The sequence below is a fragment of the Micropterus salmoides genome, unplaced genomic scaffold, assembly GCF_014851395.1.
Source record: "Micropterus salmoides isolate LMB-PRFRI ecotype aquatic unplaced genomic scaffold, ASM1485139v1 Ms_hic_scaffold_1, whole genome shotgun sequence".
Taxonomy (NCBI): Eukaryota; Metazoa; Chordata; class Actinopteri; order Centrarchiformes; family Centrarchidae; genus Micropterus; species Micropterus salmoides.
This window is the reverse complement of record NW_024040040.1, coordinates 37630075-37651605: the sequence shown is the minus strand read 5'-3', so window position 1 is coordinate 37651605 and position 21531 is coordinate 37630075. Positions and strand designations below refer to the sequence as shown.

General features: G+C 40.8%; 1 protein-coding gene across 3 annotated transcripts in view; it reads right to left on the bottom strand.

Annotated features, from left to right (window-relative positions):
• Nucleotides 1-10623: 10623 nt before the first annotated feature.
• Nucleotides 10624-21531, bottom strand: part of LOC119908443 (trichohyalin-like) — a 101097-nt gene continuing 90189 nt past the window's right edge. Inside the window, exons 27-28 of one of the 3 annotated variants that reach the window (XM_038726153.1) lie at nucleotides 18833-19115; nucleotides 10624-11521 (exon numbers count right to left, since the gene is read on the bottom strand). In XM_038726153.1, coding sequence (XP_038582081.1) covers nucleotides 11490-11521; nucleotides 18833-19115 — 315 coding nt within the window. In that variant the 3' untranslated portion in view covers nucleotides 10624-11489. Of the gene's footprint in view, nucleotides 11522-16071; nucleotides 19116-21531 lie in introns of those variants that run through there. The other 2 variants (XM_038726139.1, XM_038726147.1) reach the window with 2 other exon arrangements.

Genomic DNA, 21531 nt, shown 5'->3' with positions numbered 1-21531 from the left:
ACACGTAGCCAGCGCTCCCTGTGTTATCTCAATGAATAGAACACACATGCTGTATATTGTATTTTTATCAGTTCTCTACATGTGACAGTAGTGAAGAAAGCCAGAATCAAGCTAAAACAAGCCATAAACCAAGACCAATCAGAGATTGATGACATCCAACATGCCTGCCAGAACCTTGGAAGTTAAGGTCAAGTGTCAAGCCTCATCCCTACAGTACTGAGAATTTGCTTTCCAGACTATGCTTACTAGCTGTAAGGACACAGAACAACACAATACAGCTCTGCCTATGTGGGATGTGAAAATAAGAACAAAAAAGTCTTATTTTAACATCCCACATAGGGATGAAGAAGCATGGGTAGCAGTGAATTCATGCAATGCATGGCTTGATCCCAACCCACAATGGTCTTTCTTGGTAAGTGTTGATAAGTATTGCCCAGACTCTCTGCAGGGGACTTACTGTTCATTTCTGAGTCAAAGGCTTGTCAGTACATTGAGATCTGACACAGCGCACGAGGCTCGAAGATCATGAACACAAGGCTAAAAAACGCACAGTAAATTTCTGTGCATGCAAATATTTCCTTTTTCATATCTCAGTCACAAATACCCAACTATTTTTCAATTTCCAATTCTCACCATATATCTATATCTATATATATATATTTTTTTTTTTTCCCGCTCAAGCAAGCAGACGACATTGATATGGCGTCATGATATCCTAAAACATTCCGCTGGCTGATAGGGAATTTCTCCCAGACTACCTTGCAACAGATCCAGACAGCTAAAACACCAACTGGGGACACATTTTTCCATTTCTCTCCTCTGTCTCCTCTCCACCTACTCCTCCTCCATTGACATTCAGCGGAGGTAAATATTTAACAGCATGCTATTGAGTGCCGTGTGCAGTGTGGCACAGGCCGGGCTGCGGTAGAGATATGTATATAGACAAGACTGTTTTATTAAGAGTCGCTGCAGACATATTAAGGTAAAGTATGCCTGACACCTAGGGAGGAAATTGCAAGTATATGACACTATTCCTCAATACTGTGGCAGCTCGCCTCAGTGCAATTTTGCACAAGGCGAGTGACAGAGAATGACATGCAGAGAGGGAGGGAGGGGAATGAGGGAGAGAGAGAGATGAAATAGTGAGAAAGTGTGCAGGGTGGTTCAAGACCTGAGGGGTGTGTCTCCAAGTGTGTGCACAGATGTGTGTGTGTGTGTGTGTAATATAGGCGGCATGGTGGGCTGACATGCAGAGTTTGTAATTGCCTTACCCCCTGTGAAGGATTGGACTATAGATAGTGCTGTTTACCTGTGGCCTGCTATGTTTGCTGTTTGTGGATGTGATGCAGCGAGAGGGACTGCATTGAATGATTAAGTTGGTGGCTGATTGTGCAAGTTGTAGGCAAACACACACACACACACACACACACACACACACACACACACACACACACACACACACACACGCACACAAACAAAATAATGTCCACACATGGATAGACACAGAAGTCGTGATGACCTCCAGTTGACTACATTTATTACGCTTAATAAATATACCTCAGGGCTGTGCATTGTTTCCCAACACAATCGCACCCACATAAAAACCAAGTCATCACAAAATGTCAGTGTTCAATGTATTTAAAAATAATAAGATTTCACATTTTATTTATTAATTTAATTTTTAATTATATTTCCATTTATTACACATTTTAGTTTGGCGATGTGGTTCTGCTCATGTGACCAAGCTTGACTCCAATTGTCGCCTATGGTGAGAGATTGGTCGTGGACATACATGATAGTGTACGGAACATGTGACCATAAAATTACTTTTGTGCCTGCCTTAAGTACCGAGAGGCTCCAGACTTTGTCCTCCTACATTATGGTTTAATGTTGTTCCAAAACCTTTTCTACACTGCCAGGTACGTAATTGTGATGGAAATCAGAATTTATATTTATTTTGATTCCATTTATTTTGTGGTCTTGCTCCAAAACAATCAAATTTTAAGGTATTTACTCTTACAAAAATAGTAGAATCATCCCTAAAAAACCAATATGTCTGTAATCATACAATTTAAGAATGTAAACTCTTCCTCATGATGTTAAACCCAACAAATCCCCATGACCTTAGTGTTCTCAATGGTAGCTAAACTGCCTAAACTTTACCTAAACCTCATTCCTAAGTTGAACCCCCACCACCAAGTTCAGATGCTCAACCAACCATAACACTATCAAATCCTAATACGACCACACACGCACACACACACACACACACACACACACACACGGATTCAAAAACCATATAATTTTCCATCATGTGAATCCAGTTTTGTTTTAAAACAGTTTGCAGACGGCATTAGTAATCAAACTATTCCCAGATCAAAGTTGTGTCTTTTCAGTTCAGTGGAAAGGCTGCTCTGCAACACATTCATGGTTTATATAAAGATGATTATCATTCCACAATGTCTAACAAGCAGGTTACCACATATCATAAGTATGTCCAAGTAAATGTCTCAAAAATGAGTATTGTTCTGTGAGTGTTAGTGTAAACGTGTGACTCACTGATGAATCATTCTGCAGTGGAATATTTTTTAAATGGAAGATTATTTTTTTTCCATATAGGCCTATTACACAAGAAACACACTTTTTTCAAAATTACACTTGCATGAACAGAGTGATACACACATACAATCGGTACTCATACACCTCCACCATCTTACTAGGACTTTAAAAAGGCCAGTTTCAGCACACAGAAACAATAATGCAGTTCCCTGTTTAACTTCTAGAGGGCACTGTTGCCTACAGTCTCAGTCACATTGAAGTCTGCACAGCCTATTCTGTCTGATGGCCCGCATTTCCCCTTGAAAAGGCAACAATTCACACAATTACATTCTAATTAAAAAGAACAACCTAATTAACCCAGGGAATGTATTCCATAATTCGGTATTATTAACATGATCATCCTTGTGCTTGTAAATGATTGGCGATAAAAGCAACAGCAGAAATTAATGCCACTTACTAATTAAAACGGGGAGATAAACACGGGCTTATGAAAATGGGGGAATTGGGAGAGACTTTATAGTTTTAAGTAGTTTTATTATTACCGTGTCAAATATGAATTTGAGTCATCATATTTTCTTTGAAGACTCAAAGCTGTGATTAGGATGAGTGGAGCATCACACAGCATGCTTTGCTCCCTGCCAACTCCCCAAAGAGACAGATACTCAAGTGCTGCACTATATCTTAAACATGCAGAACAAGAGCCTAGCTGAAAGTGATACACTAGATCAAATTGCTATCATAAATTCTTCATAATTCAATAAAAACACAGCACAGACTGTGTAACTAATACATTTCCACTGTCTTCTCTTAGTATTCTGAGACACGCCGTTGTGCGGCGGAATGGCAGCACTTGACTGCTCCTGACTTGTGATTCAAAAATTGAACCAAAGGACAAAGAGGTGAAGCGACGATGAGGTGGAGAGACACAAGGAGTGAGTAAAGGCACAGAATGGTAGCACACTTCTTTGGCTCATCATCACCACCTATTCCCACTTGCCAATATATCTGTCACAGCCCTCATCACCATCACAGGGTGATCAGAGTCTTCCACTGATAATGACCCATTTAAAGTAAATAGCTCTGATCATCAGTATAGTAACCATTATCATAGATATATAGCCAAGCATGTGACTACTGAGGTGTCACAAGCATACTGAATGTTTATAATATGCATATGTGCAAGTGTGTATGTACCCCTAAACATCCATTTATGGAGCATTTAATAGCAAATAGCTATAGCTCCTGACTTTGTATTGTGTGTATTGATAAACTGATCCTCCAACTTTCCTAAGGAAATAGTCAGAGCTACTGTTCAGATATAGATTTCTGTTGTTATAAAACAAGTGTAATGCATCACTTTAAATTATTGATTCAGCTGCACGAATATAAATATTTAAATTACCTTGTGGTTCATTGTCAAAAATCTTGCTGGAGGTGATTTAGACCATAAAATATTAAGAACACTACACATGAAAAATCGCATACTGAAATACTTAATTGATCCCAACAACAAAAGAATCAGGCAGAAGTATTCAAAATCTCTCTGTGAAGTTCATGTTCAAGTTTAAGGGGTTCCAATATCATGCAGCAGCAAATAAATACACATAATTCTAGAGTATGTTGCTCAGTGCTGCATATTTTAATGATTATGCTGCCTTCCCTAAATCACCCAACTCATGTGGCCATTTCAGCAAATTTGGATTGAAATACTAATGTACGTGTTACTTTTATTCTAGTGTTTCATTTGAACAAGTTTTTTCCAATGAAGTGCAATCAGGAAAAGGTCGGTGCCGAGTCTGCTTTTACATATCTATATATTGTGACTCATTTGGTCAGTCTACACATACCAGATTTAAGTAATAAAATGATGCATATGTCCATGTGTAGATATAAATTAATGCAAGTGTTGTGCATTAGCATAATTCCATACATGTAGCATACCCAAGTCTTGCATATTTTAGAGCTGGTCACATTCAATTGAGGGACAGTATAAAATGGAGCATTTGTTTTGATAAATTATTCTGTTGATACACCACCAAAGAGCTGTTTCAAATGTATATTAGACAAATGTAATGTCCAGGAATTAGCTGGGACATGATGTGTGGAGTGTGCATATTCCCCTGTCCTTCGTTAGAAATGTTATAAATTATATAGTTGTAGCATTTCAGTGATATTTAATAAAGCAGCGTAATTAAAATGCAGGCTTTAGAGATGTGTTTTGTATTGATATGTGTGTAGGATGTACATCTGCAGAATCGCACATAAAGTCATGGACACACACTAACACGCACAGAGACAGTGCAGGTTGTGTGTCGCACAGCCTGAGGCTGTCTACCTCTCGACGCCCTTCGACTTCCATCAGAGCGTCACAATAAAGCTGTTTTTAAAAATATGTCTCAGGACAAAAAAAATAATGTCAGGGACTTGTTTCATGTGGGTCCCCAACTGAATAGACTTCTAGTTTGTTTTAATGACCCAGGGGCCAAGTGCGAGAATAAATGTCCTTTTGTCCACGGCCAAACACGTTACAAAATAAATATATAAAAAACCCATGTGATAACAGCAGCTTTAGAAATATCTGCGTGAGTGTCAGAACTGCCAGGGCTGCAGTTTTGACCACACACACACTAATATGTGGTAAATAATAATGGATATTTATGTTTGATCATGACCCTGCAGTGTTTGACAGCAGATTAACAGTGTTCATCTGTCTTTAATTATAGTTACTGTATGTGAAATTGCAAGAACTGCACAAGGGGTTGCAGGCCATTGGGAAAGATTTTGTCTCTCTCTGTCAAACACACACACATGTAATGTAACGTACACGAGTGTACACATATGTAAAACTACATGAATCACAAACACAGGCATTATCCTTTTTTAAAAATAGTTTTCATGCTTCCTTTGGTCCAGTACCTCCAGTAGGACCAAGTTGCCTACAAAGCTCACATAATGCCATAGTTCTAAGATGTAAGGCCCAGGTAGCTTTATTATTAATGTACAAAATTATCAGACTATAACTTTGCATTGCTGTGCATATTTTCTTCATAACATTTGTTCCTTAAACCATTCAGTCTGTACAGTCTTTCTGAGGTTTGGATAATGAAGATTTACTGTATATTATGCAGATAGGGACCCACTTTCCTTCAAAACAGCCAATATAAACTTGCTTTAACTCATTCTGTGTCAGTGTACACTCCGAAAATGAATGTAAAAAAAACACACATATGTCCTTATAAAGGTTAGTGAATATAAATATAAACAGTGGGACATCGGCATAATTTTATGTATATTGCGAATGGGGCTCAGGTAGTTTGTCTGGCCTACGCTGGCAGCAGTGAGTGCTGGAGAGGAGGTAGTTAGGGCCTGGTGCTCTGCCAAGCCAAACTCTTGAAGCATGCAGAGGGCTAATGCTCTGCCTCTGATGTGTGGCACTGAAAAACCACAGGACCGCTTGCAGGGTCCACTAAAACTCCATCACTCACTCACACCCCGGCAGAGACGGTGGGATGGAGCGAGGGCGCACCAAGGGAAGAGGCAAGGAAAGAGAGAGAGAGACAGAGGTGAAGAAAGAGAAAGAGGAAAAGGGTGGTGGTGGTTGGGGGGGGGGGGGGGGATGGGGCGGTACAGTCACAGTGTTACAGCCGCATGATTGAGGAATGGCTGCATATGAGGAGGAAAAAAAGGGGAAAGCAAGGTGGAAAAATAGAGTGTCTGTATAGTCAAGGTGTCTTAATGCATATTCCATTCATCTTTTCTCCTCTAAAATTTCTCATTCCTCTGTGGCGTGGGTAAATCAGATAGCCTGTATCAGATGGAAACCAATGGGAGATTCTGGAGCAGATCAAAGGTGTGGCTGCGGTTTAGATAAGTCTACCCGCCATCCAGACACAGTTCATCTGTCTTAAATGGCTGCTCATTTCTCTTGTCAGATAGGGGAAAGGCTATATATAGCTGTGATTAAGATGTCTGGAGCAACTCCCTTGGTCTTTAGTCAATAGGAGACTTCCAAGGCCTCTGCTGACATTGTAACCTGCCTGTTAAGAGTATTTGTTTAAAATTAGCAGTTGTTTTGGGGCTTCAAACCCTTTTAACCCCGTGATTTTTCTGTGGTATAACAACTTCATTATTTGGCACACATCCATTCTCATGAAAGTACAACTATTGGCTGGCTGAGGTGCCCATAGTGATTTCATTGTTTGCTTTCTATCAAGAATGTAGCCAAGAAAAGTAAACCATTTGCAAAGCAACTCAGATATGTTTTCATGAGCTGTGTTGAAAAAGTTGGTTATGGTGTGCTTGCAATTACAGAAAGCAAAAGTCATGACTAAATGCTGATGGTGACTACAGACGCCTTGGGATCACATTGCACTGAATGACAAGCGTGACAATGGTGGATTACGAATTTCTCTGCTGTCTCTTCTTCATGAAAGTTTATTTATTGTGGCATATATACAGTCGCAAGAGGGATTTCCTAGACGTGGTACGTTTAGCCTATTTTGTACATTGATTTCGCAACAAATCAGATCTGAAACACGACTTTTTCTATCACCTGGTTAATTTGTGCACCTACATTTCATAGAAAGCACCTTGCTTACCTAACAATCTATTCTGTGCTCACACAAATAAAGTTTATTACTACATTTTATATTTCTTAGAGACCACTTACAGGCAAATCAGTTCAAGATGTGTCAAAGTGCGCCGTTTGGGGTGTCCTGGTAGACGAATGAATGACACCGCTCTCTCTCTCCCCTCATTTCCTCATTTCCTGTCTGTCTCTGTACTGTTAGCTATGTAATAAAAGAGTTCAAGGTGAAATTTGTAAACTTATTGATACGTAAATGTTATATACTCTAATTCAAATATGGTTTCATGGAAAGTACTTTACATTCCTAAAATGTTTATTAAGCAAGGCCTTTTTATAGTGTTTTCTGTGCATGCAATGTCTTAATGTATTACAACACTTCATCTCTTTGGCTTTAACATAGTGGTAATGTCAAAAACCAAAACCAGTTTACATACTATAATTGTGCAGCATCCAAAAATCCAAATAATTTTTTTTCAGTTGGACTATTTAGTGGCCTTCTGGATTAGGGAGCACCAAACAGCAGCTGAGGAAACCTTTGCCTTTCCTCGCTCACTACAGTTTGTGAATCCCACAGAGTGTTCTTGCAATCTCCAAGGCCCTTTCACCAGTTTAATAGGGCACAAATAGGACTCACACACTTACACACTACAGGCATGGAGTCTCTTGCTACTGCTGCATGATGTCACTGGCAAACACTCAATGTGGGGAACACACGGCCAAACAGCGAAACAATTTGTTTAATCATAAAGTGCATTTACATAAGGCAACGGCTGAATAAATGAATGCATAATTGAACAGGTTAATGCATAATGTAGTGTTCCCCCGGGACAATAAATAAAGTGCCTTTTGAAAACGTGTGAGACAGAAAAAGATAGAGAGTGGGAGAGAGAGACAACACTACCCGCCAAGCGTCAGACAAAACATGAAACACATTCAACGAGACAATGCCAAGGCCACCGAGGTAGAGAGAGGAAGAGAGGAAGAAAGAAAGGAATATGGCAGGAAATAAATAAATAAAAAGGTGAAGTCTTGCTAAGAGGATTTCAGGACATGCTTCGTTTCTTTCCATAATCTGTCTATTAGCACCAAAGTATTTCCAGCTCTCATAACCATGGCAGGGACACTATTAGTGACAAGCTCACACACCAATACAACTTAACACTGCCTCCTGGGAATTCATCCTTCACTCTCTGTTTGTCCTCTCTGTTTCTTTCCCCTCTCGTTTCCTATTTCTCTCCCTTTCCTTTGCTACCGCTCCCATTTTCTTTGCTTTTGCAGTGTCTCTTTCCTTCCTTCTCTTCCATCCTCTTCATACACCAACACTCTCCCTCTTATTTTGTTAGCCCAACGCAGTTTACTTTGTTGAGACACAGCTGGCTTGTCAAGCAAGCACAGATATTAATAAGCGTGCAATTTCTATTCAAGAACAGAGTAGGAGGCCATCAACTGCTCAACACACACCCATGATTTCAGTTCTGCTATATCTTGGTGAGGAAGAAAAACTACACAGTATCTGTGAAGGTCAGAGGGGTCTGATGGCTTTGATCAGTAAAAAAGTCAAGTATGCATGGATAGTTTTGTATAGTAAAACTGGAGATGTGTCAGGTCAAATCTAAGGCCAAAACTAATGTTACTTTTTTACATAGCGTTACATTTACTATGCCATGTTTCAACCTCATGCTAAGTCAGTAATGATGATCCGTACTCTCAGTGTTTTTGTCTAACATGTATAGAAATATGCTTGACAGATTATAACAACGTGTTCAACCATTTTGCATGTAGTGACTTATGCAATGAATATTAACTAACTTATGCCTAGATGTGGGCGGCACGGTGGTGCGGTGGTTAGCACTGTCACCTCACAGCAAGAAGGTGGGTTCAAAACCCCGGTTGCCCCGGCCTTTCTGTGTGGAGTTTGCATGTTCTCCCCGTGTCTGCGTGGGTTCTCTCCGGGTGCTCCGGCTTCCTCCCACCATCCAAAGACATGCAGGCTAGGTTGATTGGTTACCCTAAATTGTCCTTAGGTGTGAGCGTGAGTGATTGTTCATCTATGTGTGGCCCTGCGATGGACTGGCGACCTGTCCAGGGTGTACCCCGCCTTGCGCCCAATGTCAGCTGGGATTGGCTCCAGCCCCCCTGCAACCCTGTACACAGGATAAGCGGTTGACGATGGATGGATGGATGCCTAGATGTTGTGGAGGGTAAGACTAACAGAGAAGTATAATACATTGTGATTTACTTGACATAAGCAATGGATAGTGTAGGAAACAGCCGGCAATTGTATTTAATCATTTGCATGAATGTGTCAAATCATTTGCAGTTTGTTCATTAGAATGCAAAATTACTTTTATGTTGTGCACAAGTGACTAGATGATGTGGAGGTTGAACAAGTAGTTCTGAGAATTTCAATTCTGATCTAAGAAATGTACCAAAGCGACTGAGAAAAACTCTAATGCATTTGAGAATCCCGAAATTTTGAGCGAGGCTATAGTAGGGAACTTCAGGGAACAGTCTTTCTCCTACAAATAAAAAAAACTAATCCTTTCTCAATGTATCCGACAAAGGTTAAAATCAAGGGCAACTGGACTTGGTTGAAGATACTGGAAGACGTTTCGTCCCTCATCCAAAGGACTTCTTCAGTTCTGACTGACTGGCAGGGAAACTCAGCTATTTAACCTCAATGGGGTCGTTATCCCGGGTCATCGATACCGCTGGTTCGTTAGTGTTCCTTGTTGCTGTGACGACAGTCGTTACAGTCGTTAAGACTACCTGTGGCCAAGACTGAACGACCATCGTTGGTATCTTCACCTGAGGCCATTAGGTTACGTTTGTTGAGTTTCCTGGGAAGTGATGAAAGGACAGCATTGTAAGTGGGGGATAAGTGGTGGACTTATCGTTGGATAACTATGACCTGGATGACTGAGAATCTTCATAGACATCTTTCTCAATGTAATACACTCAGGGGTTTTGCTTCTGTTGCCTTACTTGGTCTGGTATGATGAGTAGCCAATGTTAGCTAAGGTTAGCAAACTTTAGACAGATGTTTCTGTGTAACGTACACAGTTTGCTGACTTTATTATTCTTTTATACTTGTGCAACTGTTACACTATATTTTACGATTTAGTACCATTATCCCATAATTGCTGCAGTGGCTGTTTTTTTAGCAAAAGTAACATAGTTTTGCTTTAATGTTTCATTTTATCAAGGCTGAAGTGGCAAGAGTTCAGGCTGAAGAAGAAGGTAACATTTTTTTGTTCAGTATCAAGAAGGTTGTGGGTTCAAACCCCAGCTGCCCCGGCCATTTTTTGAATGTTCTCCCCGTGTCCGCGTGGGTTCTCTCTGGGTGCTCCGGCTTCCTTCCATCATCCAAAGACATGCAGGCTAGGTTACTTGGTTACTCCGAAATTGTCCTTAGGTGTGGATGTGAGTGTGAGTGGTTGTGTGTCTATGTGTGGCCCTGTGATAGACTGGTGACCTGTCCAGGGTGTACACCGCCTTTCGCCCAAAGTCAGCTGGGATTGGCTCCAGCCCCCTGTACGCAGGATAAGCGGTTGACGATGGATGGATGGATAATATGATGACTCTGCAGTTCCCAACTATGAGAAGCAATTTGACAGTAAAATCAAATATAAATATTCTGTGTACATAATCTACATTCAAGAAAATATCTATCTAGATATTGTACAGGTTGTATGTAACTGATGCTTTTTAGCTACAGGATACTGTTTGTTACTAAGGAGGGGGAACAGATTTGTAAATATGTGCATTTAAAGGAAGATACAAGAAGACACAAAATATGTCCTAACAATAAAAATCTCTCTGTAAACAATGTTACACTAAAATGATTAGAGGTATTTTTTGACCGTGAGTCTGCTGATCTGCTTATCAGTGATACTTGAAGGAGGAAAAAGACTTCCTGACAGGCTTAAAAGGAGCCTGTCTCCCTCTGCACAGCTCCCACATCTACATCCTTTACTCTGATAAATAGAAACTAGAGAAAGCCCAAAACAAAACAAACTGGCTGTATTCATTAAAGCCGCTGTTATGTGCATCTCAGAATATACTCAGATACCTGTCAATGTCTGTTTCCGTCGCAGTGGTCCACAACGCAAACATTGCATGTGTGTACATGTGTACGTGGCTGTCAGGTGAGATTGTAGCATTTACGCTGTGATATGTCACACCTGATTATGGATACATGTTCCCTTCTTTCTCCCCTGTGTGTGATGCATGCGTGAGTGTGAGTGTGTGACAGGCAGACATCAGCAGATGTTTGGTGGTTGATGACAGCGCCACGACCTCTGATGACGCCCTCCATTTTGTCACCGTCGACTCGCGCAGATTACCCCCAGCGCCATCTTCTTACTCTGTATGCTAATGAAACAGAGAGAGGGAGTAATGAGAAAAGAGTGGCAGATAAAAAAAGAGGGAGGAAAGAGAAACAGAAGTAAAGACAAAGGAAACGGTGCATGAAAGAATGCGAGAAAGAGACATGATAGTGTTTGAATGTGTGTGACAGAGAGGAAAATAAGAGTAAGAGAACAAAAAACAAAACAAAGAGAGGGCATGTCTGGGAACATACATCAGCATGAGAGAGGTGAAAAATGAATACAGCAGGTAGAATGTGGAAGACAAAGAAAGAGGGACACTAATGAAGGTCATCAGCAGCCATATTGGGGCTCCCTTGGACAGAAATTTAGTGAGTGAGGTAGTGTGATGAATATGATTATAGGTCTGTGAGTGTGTGTGACAGTAATGAATTCAGGGTGTGGAATAGGACGGGGATATAGGTCTGAAGGAGTGTTGAATTTCAAACAGGGACACCGACCCATCGCCACTGCGCCACTGATCGCTCTGGATGCGTGTTTTCCTTGTGTCCACACGTAGGGGTGTGTGTGTGCCTGTGTGGATGGCTTTGTGCCGAGGTAGCGAGGGAGAGATGCCGACTGTCCTGCTGTAATTTATGTGAAAACTAACAGAGCTGTCCCGAGATGTCATTAGCTAAAAGGCAAATTTCATTATTTCGCTAATATGGAGCATGATGACTCTTTTTGATGTCTCCCTCCCCTTCTCCTCTTTCCTCTTGCTCCCTCCCTTTTCCACTGTATCCACGCCTCCCACCGCCTTTTTGTCTATAACCCCCCCCATCCCCACCCCTCCTTCATACCCCCATTCAGAGGATCTCCTTATTCAGAGCAGCTTTCCCTTTCAAGGTTGAAGAAAATGGCCATGTGTCTGTGTATATGTGTGTGGGGAAAGTGAGACTGATTTTCATTCGTGGTCCCGCTGAATGAGGTGATGGTGACTCACCTTCAGCCCAGAGCCACACACATACACACACACACCTTGCACTCTTTTCTCCTTACCCTCCCTCCCAGCCTTTGATGTGTGTTTGAGTCGATGGCTAATCAGGTAGCATCAGGCCTAGTCCTCATTTCCCCTTCACACCGGCCCCATTAGGGAGCAGGCTTTCTGGAGCAGGCCGATAAGGACAATATGCTCTTCTTCGGCAGTCTCTCTTCCATATATACTGTAAATCTCCCACTTCTCTCTCTTTCTTTCTTTCTCTCATTCTGCTTTTTCCCATCTTTCCCCGCCTTAAGTCTCCAGTGTCTCCCTCGTTCCTTCATCTCTCATTCTCCCCGTCACATGCTTCTCTCACCTTTCACTTTTCTTCCCATCTCACCACCTTTCCCTAAATGTCCCATAACTCTCTTGCTCCTCTTTCTCTCTTCTTTTCCCATCTTAACCTCTCTACTCTCTAAATCACACACTGCACCTCCTTCCCTTCTTTCCTTTGTCGGCCTCCCCCTGCATCCATCTTTCACTCTGCTTTTTTCCCCTTCATTCCCAAACTTATTCCCTTAATCCCCAGCAACGTTCTTTCAGTCTCTTCCCCCATGTATCCCTCTTTCACTACTTCCCTTCCTATTTCCCAACAGTCCTCAACTCTTTTCCCTCAAATTGTCTCCTAATCTTTTTTTACCCCCTTTAGGTTTCCTACTGTCTTAAACTGTACCCCCCCCCCCCCCCCCCCCCCCCCCCCCCCCATTTCCTCTTACCTCTTCTGTTACTCCTTGAGGGAACACTCCGACGTTTTTGAGAAATTGGCCTTATGGTCAACTTAACCATTAAGAGATGGGAACATAGACATAAAAATCTGTCATTGGTCCAGCGTTTGCTAGACTACACCATATTGAAGCTTTAAAATCCACAATATTTATGATGGAAGGTAGTACCTTTATACCAATTAACTGACATTTAATATTAAAAGGTTTCTAGTGGTGTATATACTTAAATAAAAATAGATGTTGAATTTCAGTGGGAACATTTTCAGAGAATCCAAATATTGTTAATCATCTTGATCAGTCACTTATGTGCTCTGGAAATGGAGTAGCTTTTTCTGCATTCCTTTCACTTTGATTGCATGGCAATGCATCTTTGATCCTGTCCATTTACGAGCAACATGTTTAATTGTAAGACATGTCCAGGCAATGAGAGTGAATAGAGAGAAAAACAACCCATAATTTTTCATTTTTACTCACAGAGCACAGGACCATAAAAAAATATTCATATTATTAAAAGAATGTTTTTGGGGATTTTTCTTTTCAAGGCACAGCTTTGCTTCTGCTGTTATTAACAAATCAGCATTATTTGTGCATTATAGGCAATATGTTGTGGTTATGTGGTAGTTGGACCGTGTTTATATCATATCTTATCTCTTTAATATGCACTTTATGGGGTTATTATGCTGTAGATTTGGTGCAGCTAGTTCTCCTTTGTGGTAATGTTATGTTGCCCACTAACACAAAAGTAAAAAGGGCACATGGATGTGTCTGTTTAATTTAGCTTTTACTTATCACTTAACAAGTTTGTTGACCAACTGACCAGTCTCCCCCAAAACGTCTTCTTTTAAATGTCAGCAGAATCTGAGGTCATGCTCCTTTATGAATCCCTCCCTGTTCCTAAGCACAGTCTAACCTTCCTACAGGCATCAGTAAAGTATCATACATTATTAGCCTCAAACTAGTTTATCGCACTGTTATCAAGCGCTTCTGGGTATTGTAGTCCCTGGTTTTTAATCTGTGTTCCACTTGCTCCCTCCTTTCTTTAATGAATTCCTTTACTGGCTTCCCCCACCTTCCCTCAGCTTCACAAAATGACAGAAAGATGCACTGTATGGTTTGCCAAAAACAATATTGTGCAACGCAGTGCAACTATATAAAAAGTCACTAAATTGATAATAGATATAGAGAAAATCATTATCCTGCCAATTAAAAAAACAGATCCGATCAGTCAGCCAGCTAAACAGCCAGACAACTAACCCAGAAGCATTGTGGGGATTTTTTTGTAACCAATCAGAGTTCTACTTCAGTTGGACTCCAGTACACCATGTACCCACATCACATAACACAACAAAAGCACTGACAATCACTCCACAGAACTCTTGAGACTGGCTAATACCTACTGTAAAAGAGTTGTACTCCCAACAATGAGAAAATATCTCTTCACTTTATTTTTCTTATAACTCAGTAATGGGCAGGGGAGTCAAATAAGTAGTATTGGTTATGGCCGATTCAAGTCATCCTCTGGGATATTTGAGTTTAGTTGTGGGGTTTATGTTTGTGGTCTTGTGGTGTTGTTTAATGGAAGATACATAAGCGTAAATGTTGACAATGGTTCAATTCCCAATAGGGCCACCTATGCTGCAAATGGTATAAACTATGATTGTTTGAACATACTTAGTAGATTATACACTTTCATACTAGTATAATAGTTAAGTTTTATTCTAATGGCATTGTAGCTGTTGAATACAAATATTTTACGAGCACATTTTTATTAATCTGGATATTAACACTTCTTTTACTCTTACTTTTGTCAGAGCTTAACAGATGGATATTATATACATGAATGTATTTGTGACCTGGAAGCAGTAACAGTTTTCTGTGCAAATTTGAAGCTGCTGGCAAAACAAAGTAAAGCAAGGCAAAATACCTAAATGAAGGACTGAGGTGGAGCCAAAACTGCCATTAAACAGGATTAATGTTATTCACTGTAGAATCTAGAGGCAATATAAATATATTTACAGATGAAAAATGTGATTTGGTCCTGATTCACTCTTTAACATGTATTAAAAACAAAATGTAGATAATAAATGTGTGTGTGTGTGTGTGTGTGTGTTCAGGTTAGGGGTGGAGAATTGAGCGCTGCTACTTGGACATTTTGTCAGTGTGAAAATGAATCTGCCTCAAGCCTATATTCACCTCCACCAAGAGAATGCCAGCATTTTGCTATAGTGCAGCTGTATAGTCTATAAAAAGTAACCACATAACAAAAACCCACCATTTTAAAAGTGAAACATTGTGTGAATGACTGTCTCCTTTTTCTTGCTTTTCCTTTTTTTTGAGTGACCTAACTTTTAGAGGAGACATGTTGCCAGCACTCCTGTCAGTTTAATTTTTTTCTCACCCTCTGTTCTGTTCTGTCATTTTCTGTTTGTGGTGTGACAGAACCGCCTCTCCCACTAAAAGTTATTTTAATAGTGGCAGAATACTGGGCTGATCCCAGTTGAAGCATTTTTCACATGACAAAAGGGCTGGTCCAGGTGTTGGATATACAGATAGGTGTGTATGTGTGTGTGTGTTTTCATATATCTATATATAATATGCATCAAATTCCTGAAGTGAAAGTCTTGTGTTAAGATCCCTCTTTCCCTGGAATTATTCTCTGAGTCTGTGTGGACTAGCTAATTACTTATTATTGTAACAGTAAAGTGGTCCACCTACACAGAGCCAAATTAGCTAAGAGCCAAAATCACACCACAATTAACAAAAACACCAATTTTACAGATTAGCACTTTATTTTCAAATAAAACAAATTAGATCAAAAATTAAATCATTTTGCTTCATTTAATAACTTTAATGCTTTTCTGCCAAAAGTGTACAGCTAATAGTGAGTGATTATTGATGTGATATAACAAATAATAATAAAATAAGTAAATAAGTTTTCTTGGTGGGTTTATTATCATTACAAAGCAACAGTATAGTCTATCTCCACCCATCTGGTACTCCAACTTGCTTGAAACAAACACTAAGAATCATTTGCAAACACTGTTTGTTGCAGAGCTGTTTACGACATAGGCTATGAACGCAAGCTTTTTGTGTGATTATTAGCATGGGCAACCACGCAGAGACCTACAGGGAAGCCTGGACTGGAGCTGATAACACACACAACACACGTGCACACACAAACACACACACACACTATAGGTGCAAGCACCCCAATCATTTGTGTCTTGAAACAATGATCGAATAATGCCTCGTAAACATTGTAATGAGTGCTGTGATGATCAACAGCCATTCTGTCTGTCTCTTCTCCATCTGTCTGGTGGTTGAGGGCCCACACTGTTCACAAACAGCCTAACGCTAATTTGGGATAAAATGAAAATACTGACTTGCAATATTTTGCTGGTTTACCACATATTTCCAAGGGACCACACATACAGCAGTGAAGTACCACCCACTCTCATTTGATGAAATTAGGTTAGGAAGGAGCCTCTTCTGTGCTTTCCGCCTTTGTGAGAGAAGAGCTCATGGTGTGGAAATTAAGAGCCTGTATGTGGTTGTGTGTGCGAACGTGTGCATTTGTGTTTGTGTGTGTGAGAAGCTGACTAATCCCTCCACAGAGCTGAAACGAGTTAAAAACACATCAAAGGGAAGCTTAACCTCTGTGAAACCTCACCGGGTTTTCAAGAACAACAAATGATCATTCTCCTCATTGTTTCCAGGGGGACTCTTTTCGCCGCTGCGCCGCTGACTTTTCCCTCAGTCCTGGGAGTTTTCAAAAAGCCTGTGGTTTCTTTTTAATGACTGTGCCGTTTGTGTGAGTGTGTGTGTGTGTGTGTGTGTTTATGAAAGAATATAAATGATGTGTGGAAGTGTAAGTGGGTACACGCATATGTGTTTGCACATAAAAGGAGGGTATTGTGAGTGTGTCATGGCAAATGAGGAAAACTGAGCTAACAAGGACATGGAGTTCTGCTCCAAATCATTAAAATGTATGACATCCTGACTGGCTGTACAACAGCTATGCACTGTATGTACAGAACCAATGAAGGATAAAAAAGGGGGGTTGAAAGACAAATGGGGGAGTGTGGGGGACAGGTGGGGGGAAGACAGTGAGATCGAATGGCAAGACGTGGAAGCCACTTGTGGTCGGAGACCTGCTTTCCCCAGAATTCTCATTATCACAGTATAATAGTGCTTCTCCTGTGCAAGTTCAGATATTTGCATTGTTCTTTTCCTTGTTTTTTGCTCGTGCAAATGAGTTCAAGAATGTGCTCTTGTTCAACCACTATAAATATGGAAAAACAGCCATGACTCACCTGTAGCAGCACAAGGAAAAACACCAGCTCAATATGGGGAGAGCGTGCCATCAGCCCTGCTTCAAAACCACATTTTAGATCATTTATTTAATGCTTTTGCTGCTGAGCAATGTTGGTAGCTGTGTCAACATCTTTGTTTGTCTCAGCAGTCATGTAAAACTGCAAGAATGCCTTATTATGCACTGTTAACAGGTAGCATTGCTGACACATATCCAAGTGGTCGAAATAAGATACTGCTGGCATATTGACCGATGAAATAAAAATGGGGAGAAATGTACAACCGCTTACAAATGTATGTGTTTTTTATTTTTCTGTCTTTACAACACAGGGGGGGCTCAGACACAGCAGCGGAGAAAAATCAATAAATATTTCTTCAAGTATTAAACCAAATCTAAAACAACATCTACGATAATAAACATCTAATGTACTCAGTCACAAACAAACACACACTCAGCCACAGGCACTTACGGATGAGACAGGAGCCCTCAGACACATAACGCAATCGTACATAAAGACACACGGCCATATTCACCACAGTAGATGCAGGACACATGGTGCACAGCTGCAGCGTAATCAGAGACTGTGTTACAGCCATTCACATGAACATTTGAGGATTCTGATGATGTGCCGTCCCTCATTTATCCAAAGCAAGACTCTTCTCCAGTGTGTGACACATTCATCAACACTAAAGAATTTGCAGTTAGTCACTAGCTCTGTTTAGTCCATTTGCCTACTTAGGATGGATTAAACTGACTATAGTTCATCTGAAATGTTGGAAATTACAGACAAATAATGTTGTATTGGTGCTAGAGTTTTGATGCAAAACAAGATCATCTTTTGGAGAAGTAATTGCTAATGTTATAAGCTACCACTGCTCAGAGCATGGCAACATTTTAAGGATGCAATCAATGGCTTTTTTAAAAGTTCAAACAGTTCGATTTTTAAATCTATAAAAAAAACTGTGAATATATTCTTGGAATAAATGTCTTCAAAGCATAGTAGCAGACATATTTTTGAGTTGATTTTTTGACGATTTGAGGAAATTCCATCATTCACTGGTTCTGGAGCCCCCCCTCAGGCAAAAAGCACCCTGGGACTTGACTTTGACCTGCAGGACATTAACCTCATACCGAGTACGCTCCCTGGTGAGGAGCTGGAGGTCAAAAAGTCCTGACAGGTCAAAGTCTTCAGGGGGTTTCATTTTGTCAGATCCCTCCTTGTCCTCCCAGACCAAGCATCTTCTAGAGAGGCAGAAGCAGTCGGCCTAATCCAGAATGCGTCACCCAAAGCCTGGGACTCACCTGGTTTCTCTAGCCCAGGTCCACTCAGCTTAGTTTGGGTTTGAATCCCATCAATGTCCCCTGTCACTGTGCCCAGGCTCAGGGGAGGAGGGAGGTGGAGGGAAGAGGGTAGGGAGGCGGCGGGATGAGGTGGGCGGGCAGTGAGGGAGTGGGGAAGGTGGGCGGAGGAGCAGTGCTGGGAGGTGGAAGGAGGAGGGAGCAGTTGCTCCACTTGTCTACGCATGAACCTCTCCTTCTCCAGCTGCCTACGCAACCGCTTATTCTCCCCGCTGAGGGTGTTTAACTGGAGAGAGAAAGAAAGAGACACTGAGTGAGACAAATGCTCAGAGGAAGAAATGGACAGGCAAAGTGAATAGGAATACTAAAAAAATACTTTTGGAAGGAAACCTTCATGTGTGGCAGTGCAGCAGACTGAGGGAGCAGGGAACAGGGACAATTTAACAAATTAAAAAAAGGAAAATTTGAAGTTACCAATAGTATCAACCATCAAAAGTCAACAGCTATCAAGGTGATGAAGTAGCTGACATCCCATTATGTGCTTAATTCATCTTTCACAGTTACTTTCACGCTTGTTGAAACAGAAATGCAAAGGAAAACTGTGAGAGGAGAGTATTGTGCTCACAGTTTGAAATGGTTGCAAGTGGGAGTCACGCGACGGTGTAAATTTCTACATGAAAACAACCAATTTGAGCAATCATTAGAGGTCGGTTTGACACAAAATCATCCGTGACACAAAACAAATCCTACACCGTCAGAACATGATTGGGCTCCCTGAAACACAATTACAGACTAGCTAAATTGAGGGTGTTTTATTTTTTGACAAGGACATTTGGGTGAAGGCAGGGAGGAGTGAGTTAAAAATGTGGCTTTAAATGCAAAAAAATAAAAAATATAAAAAGCATTTACATTTGTTGTACAGCGTGGTAATTATATGCAAAATGTGCCAGTCTAAAAATTGTAATAAGGCAGATAAAAGGGAATAAGAGATTTGAAATAACGTATTTTTAGCTATGAGGAAGAGTAAAATAAGAAATTAAAGGACGGAGAGACAAAGAGACACGTCGGGTAATGACAGTTGCACTCATCCACATCTGCTTTTTTTTTAATGTGTGTGTGTGTGTGTGTGTGTGTGTGTGTGTGTGTGTGAAAGCTGCAGTTAAAGAATGATGTCACATCGACATGTCTGGCCATGTGTGTGCATGTGTTATGTGTGTGTGTTAGGGAGAAAGAAAAACACAAACGGAGATGAGACAGACACATTTCCGGACGGTTCTGCTAACATTACCCTTCCAGACATAACACACACGCACACACACGCGCAGAAATGTATTACATCTGTGAATAGGAATAGCAAGGTCTTAGGCTTAACCCTGAAGAGCCAATGACATGAAGATGTGTCAAAACTATCCTAAGATGCTTAAAGTCTATTTACTACCTTCAACAGGCAAACATCCTACAACATGTTCATTTTATGTTATGCCAAAAGCAATAGAATTTCTAGATGAAAAACACTGAGGCTGACATTTATAATTAACAGTATATTCAAGGGGACCTGCTTAATTTTCCTCGTCTTTGGTTGCTCTGGATGCTTTCCTAATTGCGAGTGAGGGGGGGTTGAAATTAAAAATCACAGCTTGTCTCCTCAACCTTCACATACGGAGGCTGAACTGGTGTGCATATGTTCGGATGAAAAGGATGTGTATAAGTGAGGGAGAAAGAAAGAAAGAAAGGGACAGACTGAAAGACACGGGGGGGGGCTATTGCTGGTGCACGAGTGTGTTTTTCATTTGTAAAGCCGGGTTTCCATTCAAGTATTTCAATAAAAAATTATGAAAATGACAGAGCTAGAAAAGCTCACTGTCACTGGCAAAAAAGTTTGAACGTGTGGTTATTTGGAAATGGGATTTTGGCTCCGCTGGTTCAGGATGATCTGCCCACTGAAACAGTACAAAAGTACTCTGCCGTCATCACTGTAGTGAAGGGTGTACCGAAATATTGCCTCATTCATCTCTTTTTCATCTTTGCATGAAAGCATGAAACGACCTGGACATTAGCTGACACTAAAGCACAATAACAGCTTGCCTAATGCTGATCAAGTCTTGAAAGAATCTCATTTTTTTCCCCTGCTGATGTTCATCTTCATCCCAGTTGATGGAAAATCACTTAATTCGCCTCTAATTTTGTGTGACATTTCAAAAGTTTGCATGAAATTAGCTTGACAGTCGGATGGAAAGCGTGTGTGTTGTATAGCGAGTGTTAATGTGCGCCCGAGGGTGAGTGAGAAAGCAACAGCACCAAACCAGTTTGTGACTATGAGTAAATGAGACTGATTCAAAGCAGAGACACAGACCTGACTTATAACCCAACGCCTTTCACAGAGATAAACTGAAACATTCCATTCAGCTTCTCTACTGATATCTGTATGTGTACGCAAGTGTGTATATGTGTGTGACCAGCAGACAGTGGAGGGAATAGCCTTGTGTAAATGAACTGTCTGGCTATCCTTTCCAGCTGTGCTCGCATGTATGTGTGTGCAGGCTGTCCATGTTAGATCGATGTGTGTAATGATTCACACCAGAGATTAAGAGGTGCTATTACACACCTGAACTGTTAAACAACACCTCTCCTTCTCTCTGTGTCTGTCTCCTCCTCTGCTCCACCTTCCTCTGTCTCATACATGCAGCTAATGCCATTTGCCT